The 18,536-nt window shown below is 42.3% G+C and overlaps 1 protein-coding gene across 1 annotated transcript; it reads right to left on the bottom strand.

Annotated features, from left to right (window-relative positions):
• Nucleotides 1-251: 251 nt before the first annotated feature.
• On the bottom strand, nucleotides 252-2,079 carry LOC123139175 (transcription termination factor MTERF4, chloroplastic). The gene has a single exon (XM_044558987.1). It carries the CDS (start codon nucleotides 1,980-1,982, stop codon nucleotides 831-833), a length of 1,152 nt encoding a protein of 383 aa, XP_044414922.1. The 5' UTR covers nucleotides 1,983-2,079; the 3' UTR covers nucleotides 252-830.
• Nucleotides 2,080-18,536: the final 16,457 nt, after the last annotated feature.

The raw sequence follows: 18,536 nt of genomic DNA on the forward strand, positions 1-18,536 counted from the left end.
TGTTTGAAATTCTGCAAGACTATATACATGGTATCCCATCCAGCTTTTTTTTCTATTTTCTGTTAGGACTTTCCAGATAGAAATTTGCAAAAAGATGGTACATAAGACCCACTTTACGGATAGTGGGATAAATATACAATCACTATCTATATGGATAATGTTATTATGGAATAAAATTAGCTACAGATATAGCAGAAATTAACATGGTAATGCCAAAACCTTTTTGAAGGTTACCATAACATAAGTTCCCATGTTATATGAAATGTTCTCTGTTTTTCAGCACCATGGTATACACGCATCAATTTGCTTCTCCAGTACAAATACCAGGGCATTAGAAATTTCTGTTTACATACTGATATATAAATAGGCTTTCAACATAAATGCTACTAGCCTACTACTCAACTATTCAGTTTCGAGATCACATTCCCCTAGAAAAATATCACCCAGGAGGCCATCCAAAACTACAAGAGACAAATAAACAAAAACTGATACAAACTACTAGTCAGAAACAGAAACACTGCTCCCAGGGAAGTTTGAGACTTCATATCATTTTGATGGCCAAATGGGAACATTCTTTCATGAAGGGTAGATGGACGATTGCATTGAAAACTGCAATAGCCATTTCAGAAGACAAAGACACGGAGTGTGCAGAAATACTACTCATCGATACTTCAAAGAATTTGCAGGATGCCCTGATCTCACTCTCTTAGTTCCAATATGTGTGTCAAACTGACAATATGACACGAATAAGAACAAGTGCATACCAGTGCGATTTTTCCTTTTGTACTGAATGACATAATCTACATACCAATTTTCATACCGGTCTTGGTTCACGTAAAACTGAATCTGGCAGGAACTTCCCCTCTGCAAGCAGTTGCGTAGTCTTCAGCGAGATGCGGTGCAGCTTTCTTGTGAGGGCATATGAACCTTTCCATAAATACCTTCTCGCTGACCATGACTGTATTAAAGAAGTCCCGGTCATGATCTATCAATCCATTTTGCTTGAGAAACTTTACAACGTAGTATCGGGGTCTGATCCTGCCCTCCAAGCTGTACATGAGCATTGCTGGCCGATAAGCAATGTATGTCGGTTCCAAGCCCACCTCGGACATGAGGAACTCGGACCTGCGCTGCAGCGATTCTTTAGTCTTCAGCAGCACTGCTGGAGCCTTAGAAATAACAATGCCCACCTCGGCATCTGACAACCTGAACATTTTCTTCAAGTGCTCTAGCTTGGTGGTGAGTTTCTCCTCGCTGAGGAATGCAACAGCACGTAGCGCATGTCTGAACATCGGGGATCCACGGGGCACACCTAGACCTTCGGCGCATGCCACCATTTCCCGTAGGCGATCCGGGTTGGTTTGGAGCAGATATCGCCAGGAGATACAAAGCTTGGCAATATCACAAGTAGCTAGCCCGCACTCCTGCAGGAACGCGACATTGGGCTTGACCACACCCTCGATGTCGGAGGAGAGAAGGGAACCATACTTGAGCGCCCGGAGGAGGTTCTCAAGGGAGCCGAAGAGGTGCAGGTAGTAGTGTAGAGTGGATGCCATGGCTCTGCTACGGAATTGGGAGCGGCCGAGCGAGAAGAGGCGCGCGATGTCGGAACGCGAGAGCCCGACGCCGGCGAGCGCGGCGACGTTGGGGGCCAGGATGCTCTCCACGCCGGCGCAGAGTAACTGCGGGTCCTTGGCGACGACGGCAGCGACGTCGGCGGCGGAGAGGCCGATGCCGGCGAGGAAGGCGAGGACGGCGTCGGGCTTGTCGGGGGACTTGAGGTGGGAGAGCTTCGGGGAGGCCTTGAGGGCCTGAGGTCGGGTGAGGCCACAGGTGGAGACGAGATACTCCTCGACAGAGAAGCTAGGGTTTGGGGAAATGGCGGGCGCGGCGGCGGAGATGAGGCGGTGGAGAGGGGATACGGGAGAGGCGGAGAGAGACGAGAGGACCTGGGCGAGAACGCCGCGATGGAGCCGGAGCATGGCGGCGGCGGCGCCGGCGGCGAGGGAATGGTGCGAGACGGAGGAGAGAGTGGTGAGGGTTTGCGTTGGTGCGGTGTCTCTGGTCCAACCTTGAGGATGACCAACTGGGCTGGGCTGGGCTCATTTAGATCAGCTCAAAGGCCCTAAAAAAAGAACCACCCAAGGAAAAAAAAGTGACTCATCTAAATGATCTTGTACCCCTCAAAAAAAATCTAAATGATCTTGTGTCTTCTAAAAAAAACTAAATGATTTTGTGAACATAGTGTTAAAATTTGGACCAGACTAGCGGACCAACTGGAAAAACCAGGAACCGACGCCTTGCTCGGTTTTTTAAGGTGTAGCAGTCTCTTAGTAAAAGACTGGGAAAATATTCAAGAAAAGTTGCATCAACAAAGAATCAAACATCTAACCGTGAGGCAATACATGCTAAAAACACAATAACCAAATATGCAAATAACACTTTGTGATTTATTAATGATTAACATCCAATATTATGTGTATTCCTTTAATGTGAGGTCAATTTTTTTGATAAATCATCTTAAATGTTGGGAAAATTTTGTTTTTGCCATTCTAGATTTTGCCAATTTTCCTTATGCCACTCTAGATTTTGACATTTTACTTTTGCCACTCTTATATTTTGACAATTATCACAATTGCCATTCCATGGCAAAAACAAAATAATTTTATTTCATTTTTGCCACTCTTAGCTTTTGAAATGTATCAAAATTGCCACTCTAAATTTTTTGCTTTTGCCACGAGAATGGCAATTGTGATAATTGTCAAAACCTAAGAGTGGCAAAAGTTAAATGTTAAAATCTAAAGTGGCATAAGAAAAATTGGCAAAATCTAGAGTGGCAAAAACAAAATTTTCCCTTAAATATTCTGGTTTTTTCTTGATGAACCGACGGTCCAACCAGTAAAAACCTGAACCAACAGCCTGAACGGTTCGATTGCAGGTTAGGTTTTTTACATCATGCTTGTGAGACCTTAAAAAGAATCAAGATGATCTCGCGTTTCTAAAAAGAGCCTTAGAAGATATTGAAAAAAGAACTTGATGACCTTGCGTTTCTAATGAAGAACCTTAGATGGTTTTTTTCTCCTAAAACATATACCCTTTTTTCTTTCTTTATCGTTGTGATTTCAAGGACATTCAAAAAAGATATCCCCTAATCAAATGTTGTATCCTGATGTCTGCTAGAATTACGTCGGTATTTTCCCAAAGAGGAAGGATGATACAGTATAGCGACGGTAGGTATTTTCCTCACCGATGAGACCAAGGTTATTGAACCAGTAGGAGAACCTCCTCACACCACGTAAACAACACCTGCACACAAATAACAAATACTCGCAGCCCAACGTGTTAAAGGGTTATCAATCCCTTTCGGGTACGGCGCCTCAAGATAGACAAATAACGTGAGATGAAGTTGTAGATTGGGTAAATAGATCGCGGAACAAATAAATTACAGCAAGGTATTTTTGTATTTTTGGTTTAATAGATCTGAAAATAAATGCCAAGGAAAATAGATCGCAAAGGCAAATATGATGAAAAAAGACCTGGGGGTCCTAGGTTTCACTAGTGGTTTCTCTCGAGAAAAATAGCAAACTGTGGGAAAACAATTACTGTTGGGCAATTGATAGAACTTTAAATAATCATGAAGAATCCAGGCAATGATCATTATATAGGCATCACGTCCAAGATTAATAGACCGACTCCTGCCTGCATCTACTAATATTACTCCACACATCGACTGCTATCCAATATGCATCTAGTGTATTAAGTTCATGAAAAAACAGAGTAATGCAATAAGAACGATGACATGATGTAGACGAGATCCGTTTATCTATTATGTAGATATAGATCCCATCTTGTTATCCTTAGTAGCAACGATACATACGTGTCGGTTCCCCTTCTGTCACTGGGATCAAGTATCATAAGATCGAACCCACTACAAAGCACCTCTTTCCATTGCAAGATAAATAGATCAAGCTGGCCAAACAAAACTCAAATATCAAAGAAGAAATACGAGGCTATAAGCAATCATGCATATAAGAGATCAAAGAAGACTCAAATAACTTTCGTGGATAAAAACATAGATCTGATCATAAACTCAAATTTCATCGGATCCCAACAAACACACTGCAAAAAGACTTACATCATATGGATCTCCAATAGACCATTGTATTGATAATCAAGAGAGAGCGAGAGAGAGGAAGCCATCTAGCTACTACTATGGACCCGTAGGTATACAAAGAACTACTCATGCATCATCGGAGAGGCACCAATGAAAGTGGTGAACCCCTCCGTGATGGTGTCTAGATTGGATTTTGTGGTTCTGTTCTCTGCGACGGCTGGAATTGATTTGTGTCGACTTCCCTAGGATTTCTAAAATATTGGGGGTATTTATAGAGCAAAGAGGTGGTTCAGGGGGCACCCGAGGTAGGCACAACCCACCAGGGCGCGCCTGGGCCTCCTAGCGCGCCCTGGTGGGTGTTGCTCCCCTCGAGGCACCCCAGGTTCTTTCTTGGCTCACTGGATGTCTTCTGGCCCAAAAAATCCTCGCGAAGTTTCGCTGCGTTTGGACTCCGTTTGATATTGATTTCCTGCGATGTAAAAAACATGCAGAAAACAACAACTGGCATTGGGCACTATGTCAATAGGTTAGTACCAAAAAATGATATAAAATGACTATAAAATGATTGTAAAACATCCAAGAATGATAATATAACAGCATAGAACAATATAAATATATAGATACGTTGGAGACTTATCAGCATCCCCAAGCTTAATTCCTGCTCGTCCTCGAGTAGGTAAATGATAAAAACAGAATTTTTGATGTGGAATGCTGCCTAACATATTCATCATATTTCTTTTCTTTATAGCATGGACATTTGGACTTTTATATGATTCAAAGCAATAGTCTAGTTTTGACATGAAGAATTTAATACTCAAGCATACCAACAAGCAACCATATCTTTCAAAATAACAACACTAAAGCAAGTTATCCCTAGCCCATTATGCTCAATCATTGATCCATTCATGAAACACACTCGAATATTAGTTACACCCAATGCTCAAATACGATCATAGTGCCCCTTAGTTGGTGCTTTATAAGAGAAGATGGAGACTCAAATTCAAAATAAAATTGCATAAGTAAAAGAAAGGCCCTTCGCGGAGGGAAGTAGAGATTTGTAGAGGTGCTATAGCTCAAAGCTTAAATTGAGAGATAAATATTTTTGAGAAGCATACTTTTCCCACCAACCAAAACGACTTAGAGATCTCCAACACTTTCCATGCTAGATATATCATAGGCGGTACCCAAACGGAAAATAAAGTTTGTTCCTTTTTCCACCATTACTTTCACTTTCCATGGCTAACCGTATTCACGGGTGCCCTCCATACCAACACTTTCCAAAAAATTTATTATTTGACAACATAAAGTAAATTCATTTATTCATTTCGGGATTGGGCATCCCTAATACCTTTGCCTTACTCTCATGTAATGACAAGTGAATAAACACTCATCATGAGAATAACACATCTATCATGGAAAACATTGGTCACCCTTCACCACCTCGCGAGCGGTAGAGCACACAAAAGAAAAATTTATTTTGAAAATTAGAGATGGCACATACAAATTTGCTTAGAACGACATGGAAATACCGCATATAGGTAGGTATAGTGGACTCATATGGCAAAACTGGTTTAAAGGGTTTTGGATGCACAAGTGGTGATCATATTTAGTGCAAAATGAAGGCTAGAAAAAAGATTGAGAAGCGACGAACCAAAAAGCAAAAAATCTCGTACCCAAGCATTAAGCATAAGTAACACCGAATAATGCACCATAAGTAGGATATAAATTTAATTGCATAACTATTGACTTCCGTGCTTGCGTAGAGAATCACAAACCTGAACATCAATATTCTTACTAAAGCACAGTTACTCATCAACATGACTCACATATCATATCATCATATCTCAAACCACTACTAAGAATCAAGTTTATTTTTTCCAATGATCTTCATGAAAGTTTTTATTATATCCTCCTTGGATATCTATCACTTTGGGACTATTTTCATATGTTGTTTTTGATAAGCTCAAACAAATATAACTGAAGATCATGAGGATAAATTTTCTTTCTCTCAAAATAATCTAAGTGAAGCAAGAGAGAATTTCTTAAAATTTTACTAACTCCCAAATAAATCTAAGTGAAGCATGAGAGAAATTTCTTCAAAAATAACAAAGCACACCGTGCTCAAAAAGATATAAGTGAAGTACTAGAGCAAATCCATGGCTCTAAAAATTTAAGTGAAGCATAGGAGCAAACATAGCATAATTTTTGGCTCTCTCAATCCAGAAAGGATTCAACACTTAAAACACAAAGCAAAACAAGCAAAGACTCCTATCATACAAGACACTCCAAGCAAAACTCATAGTATGTGACGAATAAAAATATAGTCTCAAGTAAGATACCGATGGTTGTTAGAAGAAAGCGGGGATGCCACACGGGGCATCCCCAAGCTTAGTTGCTTGCTACTTCTTTGAATATTATCTTGGGGTGCCTCAGGCATCCCCAAGCTTAGCCTTTTGCTAATCCTTATTCCTTCATCAATCGTAAGATCACCCAAAACTTGAAAACTTCAATCACACAAAACTCAAACAAAACCTTCGTGAGATCCGTTAGTATAAGAAAGCAAACCACTACTATAAGTACTGTAGAAAACCTATTCTTATTTTGTTTTTGCATTATATCTACTGTATTACAACTTTTCTATGGCAAAAACTCATCAAAGAAACCATAAAATCATCAAAACAAGCACACAACGTAAAGAAAACAGAATCTGTCAAAAACAGACCAGTCTGTAGCAATCTGAATATTTAGAATACTTCTGGGACTCCAAAAATTCTCAAATAAATTGCTGGACGTGATAAATTTGTCTATTAACCTTGTTCAAAAAGAATCAACTCAAAATCACTCTTATATAAAAAATGACAAATAATCTCGTGAACACAAAAGTTTCTGTTTTTCAGCAAGATCAAAACAACTTTCACCCAAATCTACCCAAAGGCCTTGCTTGGCACAAACACTAACTAAAACACAAAAAACACAATCATAACAGTAGAATAATTGTGCTAACACACAAGAGCAGAAAGCAAAAAGCAAAAATAAATTTTATTCATTGGGTTGCCTCCAACAAGCGCTATCGTTTTACGCCCCTAGCTAGGCATAACGCATAGGATCTAAGTTTTGTCAGCCTTGTTCTCCAATCTTTAAGCATACAACCAGATTTCTTCGGAGAATTGGCAAGTAAGGTAGCAAAACTTCTAGGCATAAAGTTGAGGAAATCATTCTTATCAATAGTATCCCTTATAGTTTCAACAAAATTCGGGTGAATACTAATCATTTTAAGGTCCCCTGTGTCATTGCTAGAAGTTGCACCTTTGGTTTTAGTGACTTGAGTAGTCTTACTAATTTTCATGGGATTTTTACCGGAGGCAAAAGCCGTCCCTAGATTAGAAAAAAATTCTTCCAGTTTATCAATCCTAGACGGGCTTTCTTTGATTCTTTCATGAATTATAGTTCCCTTTTCTTTTAGCAACTTAAAAACGTCTCCCGCTTTTGAACCAACCTTAGTAGCATAACTTTGCATTTTTCTATCCAAGTTTTCAATATGCTCTATGGTAAGCATTTTCTTTTCAATAACATCTAATCTTTCCATAACATGATCGAGAGTCAATATTGTTTCGTTGATCACGAGTGGTGGTAAACCCACTAAATTTCCCAAAGCATTAAAAGCATCAAGAGAAGGACACATCAGGAAATTCCCACTGATAATCGTATCAAGAACGAATCTATACCAAGTGGTGACGCCCACATAAAAACAACGAAGAAGAACAACTGTAGATTGCTTACGGATAGATCTATTATGAGCATTGCAAATCCTATACCAAGCATCTTTTAAATTTTCACCTCCCCTTTGTTTAAAGTTGAGAACCTCGTTCTCGGGGGTGCACGCAGTAGAAGAAGAAAAATCCATAACGACAAGGTCACACACGGAAAACAGATCTGACAAGAAAACGACGAACGAAAAAGAGGGCAAATAAAATGGAAAAAAATTGTGAAGTGGGGGAGAGGAAACTGAGAGGAAAATAGCAAATAGTGTAAATTGCGAGGAGATGAGATTTGTGATTAGGAACCTGGTTGATGTTGAAGATCCTCCCCGGCAACGGCGCCAGAAATTCCTTTTGATGTTTGCAAGAACTACATCGGTATTTCCCCAAAGAGAAAGGGATGATGCAGTATAGCGATGGTAGGTATTTCCCTCAGTGATGTTATCGAACCAGTAGGAGAACCTCCTCACACCACGTAAACAACACCTGCACACAAATAACAAATACTCGCAACCCGACGTGTTAAAGGAATTGTCAATCCCTTTCAGGTACGGCTCCTCAAGATAGGCAAATAACGTGAGATAAAAGTTGTAGATTGGATAAATAGATCATGGAACAAATAAATTGCAGCAAGGTATTGTTGTATTTTTGGTTTAATAGATCTGAAAATAAATGCGAAGGAAAATAGATCGCAAAGGAAAATATGATGAAAAGAGACCCGGGAGCCATAGGTTTCACTAGTGGCTTCTCTCGAGAAAAATAGCAAACGGTGGGAAAACAATTACTATTGGGCAATTGATAGAACTTCAAATAATCATGACGATATCCAGGCAATGATCATTATATAGGCATCACGTCCAAGATTAGTAGACCGACTCCTGCCTCCATCTACTACTATTACTCCACACATCGACCGCTATCTAGCATGCATCTAGGGTATTAAGTTCATGGAGAAACGGAGTAATGCAATAAGAACGATGACATGATGTAGACGAGATCCGTTTATCTATTATGTATATATAAATCCCATCTTGTTATCCTTAGTAGTAAAGATACATATGTGTCGGTTCCCCTTCTATCACTGGGATCAAGCACCGTAAGATCGAACCCACTACAAAGCACCTCTTTCCATTGCAAGATAAATAGATCAAGTTGGCCAAAAAAACCCAAATATCAGAGAAGAAATACGAGGCTATAAGCAATCATGCATATAAGAGATCAAAGAAGACTCAAATAACTTTCATGGATAAAAACATTGATCTGATCATAAACTCAAATTTCATCGGATCCCAACAAACACACCGCAAAAAGACTTACATCATATGGATCTCCAAGAGACCATTGTATTGATAATCAAGAGAGAGAGAGAGAGAGGAAGCCATCTAGCTACTACTATGGACCCGTAGGTCTACAAAGAACTACGCATGCATCATCGGAGAGGCATCAATGGAAGTGGTGAACCCCTCCGTGATGGTATCTAGATTGGATCTGGTGGTTCTGGACTCTGCGACGACTGGAATTGATTTTCGTCGACTCCCCTAGGGTTTCTGGAATATTGGAGTATTTATAGAGCAAAGAGGCGGTTCAGGGGGCACCCAAGGTGGGCACAACCACCAGGGCGTGCCTGGGCCTCCTGGCGCGCCCTGGTGAATGCTGCTCCCCTCGAGGCTCACTGGATGTCTTCTGGCCCAAAAACATCCTCGCGAAGTTTCACTACATTTGGACTCCGTTTGATATTGATTTCTTGCGATGTAAAAAACATGCAGAAAACAGCAACTCGCACTGGGCACTATGTCAATAGGTTAGTACCAAAAAATGATATAAAATGACTATAAAATAATTGTAAAACATCCAAGAATGATAATATAACAGCATGGAACAATAAAAAATTATAGATACGTTGGAGACGTATCATACCCCGACAGAGAATCAGCGTTGATCTGGCCCAGAAGTTCCGGCTATGCAAGCATCGAAACCATATTTGAAACAGGGTTTATACCCACATACTCCCTCTATTCCAAAATGTAGTGCGCATAGTTTTCTTCAAAAGTCAAACTCAACAAACTTTGACCAAGTTTGTAGAGAAATACATATACGTCTAGAATACCAAATGCATATCATTAGATGCATCACAAGACGTCTAGAATACCAAATGCATGTCTTAGATGCGTCACAAGACATACTTCCATATCGTATAGACTTGGTATGTGAGGTACTTCCATATAGTATAGACATGGTATTACAGATATAAATAATCTTTTCTATAAACTTAGTCAAAGTTTGTAAAGTTTGACTTTCTAAAAAATCTATGTGAACTAGATTATGGAACGGAGGCAGTACTTTATATGTATGGTGTGTGAGTGTCACCCTTCCAACGGTCATATCAAGATTTTGGAATGTGTTTTCCTCGGCAAAGTCGACCAATTGTGAATTTCGCACAATCAATGCCCAATTGTAGTTCCACCCCTTGTGTCAACTGATAGAAGTTTGAAATCGAGTACTTTTAGGTATCTATTCTTTTCCTTGAATGAATGATAGTCGCGGAATCAAGGTCTAAAACAAATCATTTAGCAACCAGATATTAACATGGAGTGATATTAATGTACACATAGAATGCAGATGCTTCCACAATGCCAGGATAGAAAAACGAAGCAACCAACCAATTATCTTTTGCAGGGAAATATAAGAAGAACACAATCAGGTGTCAACACAGGATATGAGGTGCATGGAAAATAAAGTGCAAGCTCAAGACATCAAAAAGCAACTGCAACAGCTAAAGCAGGGAGAAACTGAAGAAAATATGCCCTAGAGGCAATAGTAAAGTTATTATTTATTTCCTTATATCGTGATAAGTGTTTATTATTCATGCTAGAATTGTATTAACTGGAAACTTAGTACATGTGTGAATACATAGACAAAAACAGAGTGTCCCTAGTATGCCTCTACTTGACTAGCTCGTTTATCAAAGATGGTTATGTTTCCTAACCATAGACATGTGTTGTCATTTGATGAACAAGATCACATCATTAGAAAAATGATGTGATGGACAAGACCCATTCGTTAGCTTAGCATTATGATCATTACCGTTTCATTGCTACTGCTTTCTTCTTGACTTATACATGTTCCTCAGACTATGAGATTATGCAACTCCCGAATACCAGAGGAACACTTTGTGTGCTATCAAACGTCACAACGTAAATGGGTGATTATAAAGATGCTCTACAGGTGTCTTTGAAGGTATTTGTTGGGTTGCATAGATCGAGATTAGGATTTGTCACTCCGTGTTTAGGAGAGGTATCTCTGGGCCCTCTCGGTAATGCTCATCACTATAAGCCTTGCAAGCAATGTGACTAATGAGTTAGTTGCAGGATGAAGTATTATGGAATGAGTAAAGAGACTTGCCGGTAATGAGATTGAACTAGGTATGATGATACCAACGATCGAATCTCGGGCAACATACTGATGACAAAAGGAACAACGTATGTTGTTACACGGTTTGACTGATAAAGATCTTCATAGAATATGTAGGAGCCAATATGAGCATCCAGGTTCCGCTATTGGTTATTGACCGGAGATGTGTCTCGGTCATGTCTACATAGTTCTCGAACCCATAGGGTCCGCACGGTTAACGTTCAATGACGATTTGTATTATGAGTTATGTGATTTGATAACCAAAGTTTGTTCGGAGTCCCGGATGAGACCACAGACATGACTAGGAGTCTCAAAATGGTCGAGAGGTAAAGATCAATATATTAGAAGGCTATATTCGGACATCGAAAAGGTTCCGAGTGATTCGGGTATTTTTCGGAGTACCGGAGAGTTACAGGAATTCGCCGGGGGGAGTAGTGGGCCTTAATGGGCCATACGGGAAGGGAGAGAAGGGCCTCAAGGGGTAGCCGCGCACCCCTCCCATGGGCTGGTCCGAATTGGACTAGGAGGGGGCGGCGCCCCCTCCTTCCTTCTCCCCTCTTCCTCCTTCCCTTCCTTCTCCTAGTTGGAATAGGAAGGGGGGGGGGGGCGAATCCTACTTGGACCGGGAGTCCAAGTAGGACTCCCCCCCTTGGCGCGCCCTCTAGGGCCGGCCTCCTCTTCCTCCCTCCTTTATATACGTGGCAGGGGGCACCCCAAAGGCACTCTAAGATTTGTCTTAGTCGTGTGCTGTGCCCTCCTCCACAGTTACGCACCTCGGTCGTATCGTCGTAGTGCTTAGGCGAAGCCCTGCACCGTTAACTTCAACATCACCGTTGCCACGCCGTTGTGCTGACGGAACTCACCCTTGTCCTCAACTGGACCAAGAGCATGAGGGACATCATCGATCTGAACATGTGCTGAACGTGGAGGTGCCGTACGTTTGGTACTTGGATCGGTTGGATTGCAAAGAAGTTTGACTACATCAACCGCGTTACTAAACGCTTCCTGTCGTGGAATTGTCACGTCAGATGTCCTCGTGAAAGGACTTAGTTGTGGAGCCATTGCAACTAGGAAGCTTGAAGGGGTTAATCGAGACAAAGGACACGAGAGGGTTTATACTAGTTCGGCCCCTTACGGTGAAGGTAAGACCTACGTCTAGTTGGGTTGGTATTGATGTTTCGATGACCAGGGAGCGAGATACGCTATGCCCGGTTCTCAATGAGTTGTTTCTTGCCCTAAGCCGCCAGCAGGTCGTCCCCTTATATACACGGGTTGACGCCCTGTGGCCTATAGAGTCCCGGCCGGCTTATAACAGTGTCCGGCTCGGTTACTAGTTAAAACTACCTTATGGTACAAGTCATGCCATTATGGCGGTTTACTACAATGGGCCTTAAGTCGCCTGTGGGCCTTAAGCCCTCTATGAACCGCCATCTTCATGATTTGGTCTTGGGCTTTTCTCTGGTAGTCTTCTTTGTGTAATCCGGACCCTCCTGGGCGGCTTACACAAATAGTTATATCCCCAACATTAGGCCCCAGATTGATTTGAACCTGTTCATGTCAATCTTGAAATACCTTATGGAACTGTCCTTAGTCTTTTGTCTTGCATGAAGATTTTAACCCGCCATGACGTCATCATCTGGATCCGGGTTAAATCACCATGACGTCATCTTCAATAAAACTTATTTTTACTCCGTCATATCTTCCAACGGATCTTTGCCTTTACTGACCATCCCGAGAATCAAAGCGTCGGGGCCGCTGGATAATGATGTTTTGGTCTCCTCGTTTCTCGTGCCATCTCGGTCAGTCTTCCCTTATAAATAGGGCGACCTAGGTCTTTCATTCTTCCTTCTTTCAGTCGTCCTCTTCCTCTTGCTTCCTCTCGAGCTCCACCGCCGCCGCCGTTGAACCCCTCGTCTTCACCGACACGGGCCGCTGCATCAACCTGACTCTGACCAGAGATCGATGACGAACCTCCGCAGCTCGTCCGCATCCGTGAGTTCCTCTCCTTCCCCTTCTTAGATCTGCATTGGAACTTTGTTGAGTTCGTCAGTGTTCATCACCGCCCGAAGCAAACCCTCACTAGTTTTCACCTCCAATGCCATGTTTAGATCATAAAAACTACGTAGAACTGCTGCGGTAGTTGTTTGTGTTTATCTTGCATAGAAACAGATCTCATTTCCCTTGTTTGGAAACCCTCTTCAAGTGTATGAACTTCTCTGTCATGTTTTTTAGGTCTAGAAAATTTCCTTTTCAGAGCAATAATTTGATCCAGAATAATAGCTATCATCTGTGAAACTTGTTTTTATCACCCGGAAAAACTTCTTCTGGTAAATGCCCTTAAACACAACTGTCGGGGTGTCTGGCTTTAAATAAATGACACAGAACCTTAGTTGCTCCTCATGACCTGAAGAATTTTGAACTACTCTTGATACTTGTAGCGGCTTAAATATTGTTGCACAGTCATCCTTATATCATTAGGCCCCTCCTTAAGCCGCCACCTTGAATAATTAGAATTTTTCTCCCTGGTTAAAATTGAACCAGATCTTCTTATTTTGTCATAGGCCAACTGTTGTCATGGCTCCTAAGGCGGCCAAGGCCCCTGTAACATGCAACTGGGTCCCATCCATAGTTACCAAGAGCAAACTGGCTAAGTTCGTGAAATCTGGCCATCTGCCAAAAAGGGAGGTCATGTCTTATCGTGTCCCTGACTCGTCTGAAGAGAAGCCTCATCCCAAGGACGGGGAGGTGATAGTTTTTACGGATCAAATGAGCCGGGGATTTGCCCCTCCCGGCTCAAAATTCTTCAGGGAAGTTTTGAATTTCTTTGACCGTAGACCTCAAGACATCGGACCCAATTCCATGTCAAATATTTGCAATTTCCAAGTCTTCTGCGAGGTGTACCTGGGAGAGGAGCCAAGTCTGCTATTGTTTAGGGAACTTTTCTATATGAACCAGCAATATGAATGTGCCAACGGGCCCAGTCTTGAGCTTGGCGGCATCTCGATCCAACGATGGAGAGACTGTCTTTTTCCTTATGCTGAGCTGCCGAGTCACCCAAAATCTTGGAACCAAACGTGGTTCTACTGTCAGGACACTTTTCCGGCTGATGAGAAGCCTCTGCCCGGCTTTCGCGCCCTGCGCCTTGAATCCAACCATCCGTTACCAGACAAACTGACGGCCGTTGAACGTCTGCCTCTCAATCCCACCATCAAGAAGATTAAAGCTCTCTTGTGAAACGGTTTAAATGGCATCGATCTGGTCCGAGTCTGGGTGACTTGGCGAGTACTTCCATTAAGCCGCCGTTCCGGCTTAATGTGTAATTATACAGGCGAAAAGGATGACCCGTTACGCCATAGTCCTGACGACTTACCAGATGACGTGGTGGATGCTACGACCCAGTCGCTGCTGAAGGAGGGCACTGTAACGAGCAACGCCTTCGGCTTACTTCCCTTTTGCAAGAATAACCCGCCCCCTGCAGTAAGTTATCAGTCGTAATAAATACTTTTTGCTATTTTATACCATTTTGGTACTCATAATTCCTTATCCTTTTCCATAGGCTGATGATAACTTCTGGAAAGCCAAATATGACCATGAGGCTGCCAAACAAGCCAGGACGACCAAGAAAGCCAAAAGGAAAGCCGCCAAGACGGGAACCTCAAAGAAGAAGAAACCCAGTGCCTCTGACTCACTCAGATTGGAGGACAGTTCTTCGGATGATGAAGAGGTAATCTTTAATTTTTTTTACTTCCCTTGTCATTACCTGTTTGACATTCTATCCCTTTAGGAGGATACGGGAAACAGTCGAGCAACCAATGAAGAGGTAACTATAATCTCCTCCGACTCAGAGCCTTTGCCAAAGCAAAAGATCCGAAGGGTGACCCAGAAAGTAAGATTTTCACATGCTCTTTCTTATCAAGATCCTCAATTTCTTTTGAAGCAACAACAGCTTGAGAACCGGAGGCAGACCCGGAACAATAAGGATGCGGAACTCTCCTCCGGCTTACCTGACGTAACCAGGAAGCGTCGGACTGAGGTTATCTCCGATTTACATTATGTTTTACCTTTAGCGGGCTTAATTCGCCATCCTCTCAATTCGTCTGACTCCAATTACCAGGATACCTCTCCTTCTTCTGGTGAATCCATGCAGCCAAACATGCTGGCTTTCAAAACTGCTCCTGGGTAATGTAACCTTATGCACTTTTTACTTTACCCATGCTTGCGTATTCATCCTTCTGCTTTTGTTAACAACATGCAAGTGAAGCCTAGTAAACAGGCAAAGAAGAATAAGCCGTCTGAAGACCCGGTCGTGGCTGAACCTGTGATTAATGCGTCTGCTCCAGACAGCTCTACCCATCAGCCGCCGCCTGATCCGGCTTCTGATATTCCAGTGCCAACCTCTGATCCGCCTGCCGAAGAAACTCTCAACACAAATGACCCGGAGACTCCTAGCCCGGTCAAAACAAATGATCCGGAAGTTGAGATTGTGAGGTCTCAGTTTGTTGAACTAGGGCGGCCTACCGTCCTTGCCAAATGTACCGCCAAGGAAGAATTTGCCCAATGCCGGAAAGCCAAGCAGGACATTACTGATTATACTCACTTAAGCATTGGTGGTATAGTCTCGGGCTATCTGAATCAAGTGCATAATAGCCGTGACCTGGAAATTGACATGGTAACACAAATACAACACAAATCTGAGGTATAACTTGTACTTTTTACTTGAATCTTACATACTGTACCAGCCCCCAAGTCTATTGCTTATGAATAGATATGCTGCAGACTTAGAAATCTGCCTTACTTGTTAAACTAGCCGGTTCAAAGAGAATATATTTAACCCGGTGATAACATGATAGTTGGAAATTTGCAACATACATTAGCCCCCAAGTGTCAAGTATCTTTACTTGTAAAGTGCTTGAGACTTAATATGTGTGATCCAGTATGATAAGTTTAAAATTCTTCAACATACATTAGGCCCCAAGTGCCAAGTATCTTTACTTGTAAAATGCTTGGGACTTGAATGTTACCTTTCTATAATCCTTACCATAACTTGGTATCAATGCAGGCTGCTATAAGTCAATTCAAATCGGAGCTTGCTGTCTTGAAGAGTCGTCTGGAGACTCAAGAACTTGAAACGCAGAAGGCCAATTCCAAATTTGAATTCAGCGTCTCTGAAAATGAAAAGTTGAAGAAGAATTTTGAGTCGGAAAAGAGAACTTGGGCTGATGAGAAGGCTTCCCTGGTGACTCGGGCCAAAACAGCAGAAGCATCTCTTGCAGAAGCAACAACCGAGCTGTCCGACTTAAAACGGCAGATATCTCAAATGGCCTCAGCCATCTTCGGTAAGTCATCGCGCAAAACTTCAAACCTTGTAACCTTACAATGACTATTGTAATAATTACTTCCGGTTGACTATTATGCTTGTGCACATACAGGCCCCAGGAGTACCAACCTGAAGCAAAACATGCTGATCAAGCTTAAAGCAGTTTACACCTTAGTGGAGCAACTATACTCTGGGTCACAACGCACCTTGGCCGTTGTAGCCTTATCAACTCCACATCCTCGCCTTCTGCAAGACGTATTGAAGAGCCTTGCTTTTCTTACTCAGTGGATCCAAGACTTAAGGCGGGCGTACTCAAGAGCCGGGGCCATGGCCGCATTGAGCCGGGCTAAAGCATGGCTCCCAGAACTAGACCCGTCCGACCTTGCCCTTGGATACCCAAGTCTGAAGGAGGACGGCACTACATTTGACAACCATGATTTCACCGCCTGCGTCAAAGCCATACGTCCCGTGGCAACCCTTATTGGAAACGATACTGACCTGAGCAAGTATGTGCCGGCTTATGACAATGAGAACCGGAGAATTCCAAACACTCCATATGATCAAATCAGCCTGATCCCTCCAACTCATAAGCATACTTTTGCCCCTGAAGTGGACCCAGCCGGTTTAATAGATGACGAAGCTGAGTTTGAAGCTTTGAGCGGCATTGACTGGGCCTCATCAACTTTCCAGGACAAAACAGCCGACGGAGAAGCGGAGAGGGATAACTCGGAGTCTTCAAGCCAGCCGAAGGAATGAATCACCAGACGTTTTGCAAAAAAACAATGCTTCACTTATTCAGACTCGGGGAGTCTTGTAATAGTTTAGAAAAAACTTCCCAATGCTCCTCATGCCTTCGCGCATGTTCCTAGCACTTAACACTTTTCGTAAGCCGCCACTGCTAGATATTTCTGGCTTTTACTTCCTTGGCGTGTTAAATTTTGCTTGCCTTATTCTGCACAGAAAGTATTGATAACCTAGAACACAAACCACACGACTGATATACAGGCTGGTTTATGACTATATTTTGTGAAACTTAAGCATAATAGCATACCTGCAATCCTTTGATAATCTTTCCGGCTCATACGATGTTCACCCGGCACTTAACAACCTGGGGTGATGAATATTAAACCGGCAAGACAAAAACATCCCATAATGCTTTTCACAAGGTTTCAGGATAATCAAAATACTTTACAGGCTTATGATTCGGATACGATCAGTAAACCGTTCCAAAGGGGTTAAGCTAAGATTCGGATACGATCATATAGCCCCCAGTGGCTTGGCGATGTCGATCAAATGGGTATCGACAGCTATGTTCTCTTTGGTTCGAATACGACCTATGTTTGAACAGGAAGCCCCCAAGTGACCATAAGATTTGTTTAATGACGCTGATTCGTATACGATCCACGTCAGACCCAAAGGGGTTAAGCTATGATTAAAATATGATCAAGAAGCCCCCAAGTGGGTTTGGCAGTAAGCCGATCAAGCGGGTATCGACAGCTATGTTCTCTTTGGTTCGGATACGACCTATGTTTGAACAGGAAGCCCCCAAGTGATCATGGCTAGATCCAGATATGATCATAAGCCGGACCAAAGGTAAAGCCGGATTCAGATATGATCCGCTCCCTGTTGGTTGTTTCCACCATCTGACAAAAAGACATATAAACTTTTGAGGGTGAAAAAGGACAGAGGTCCTGCTTTATTACTTTATATAATATATACATTGTCAAAAAAATACATCTTAAGATCCGATGGCTTAAGTATAGTAAGGCCAAAGATGGGCTATATTCCACGACCGGCGGGTCTCCTCCTCCGACTTACATGAGTCTTTATGCTCTCAAATATCAATGAGGTAGTATGACCTGTTGTTCAGATTCTTGCTGACCACAAAGGGTCCTTCCCAAGGAGGGGATAGCTTGTGCATATTGGACTGATCCTG

Source organism: Triticum aestivum, chromosome 6B, assembly GCF_018294505.1.
Source record: "Triticum aestivum cultivar Chinese Spring chromosome 6B, IWGSC CS RefSeq v2.1, whole genome shotgun sequence".
NCBI lineage: Eukaryota > Viridiplantae > Streptophyta > Magnoliopsida > Poales > Poaceae > Triticum > Triticum aestivum.

Excerpts from the sequence above, each read along its gene's own strand:
- LOC123139175 (XM_044558987.1), bottom strand. The coding sequence starts at position 1,982 with ATGCTCCGGCTCCATCGCGGCGTTCTCGCCCAGGTCCTCTCGTCTCTC.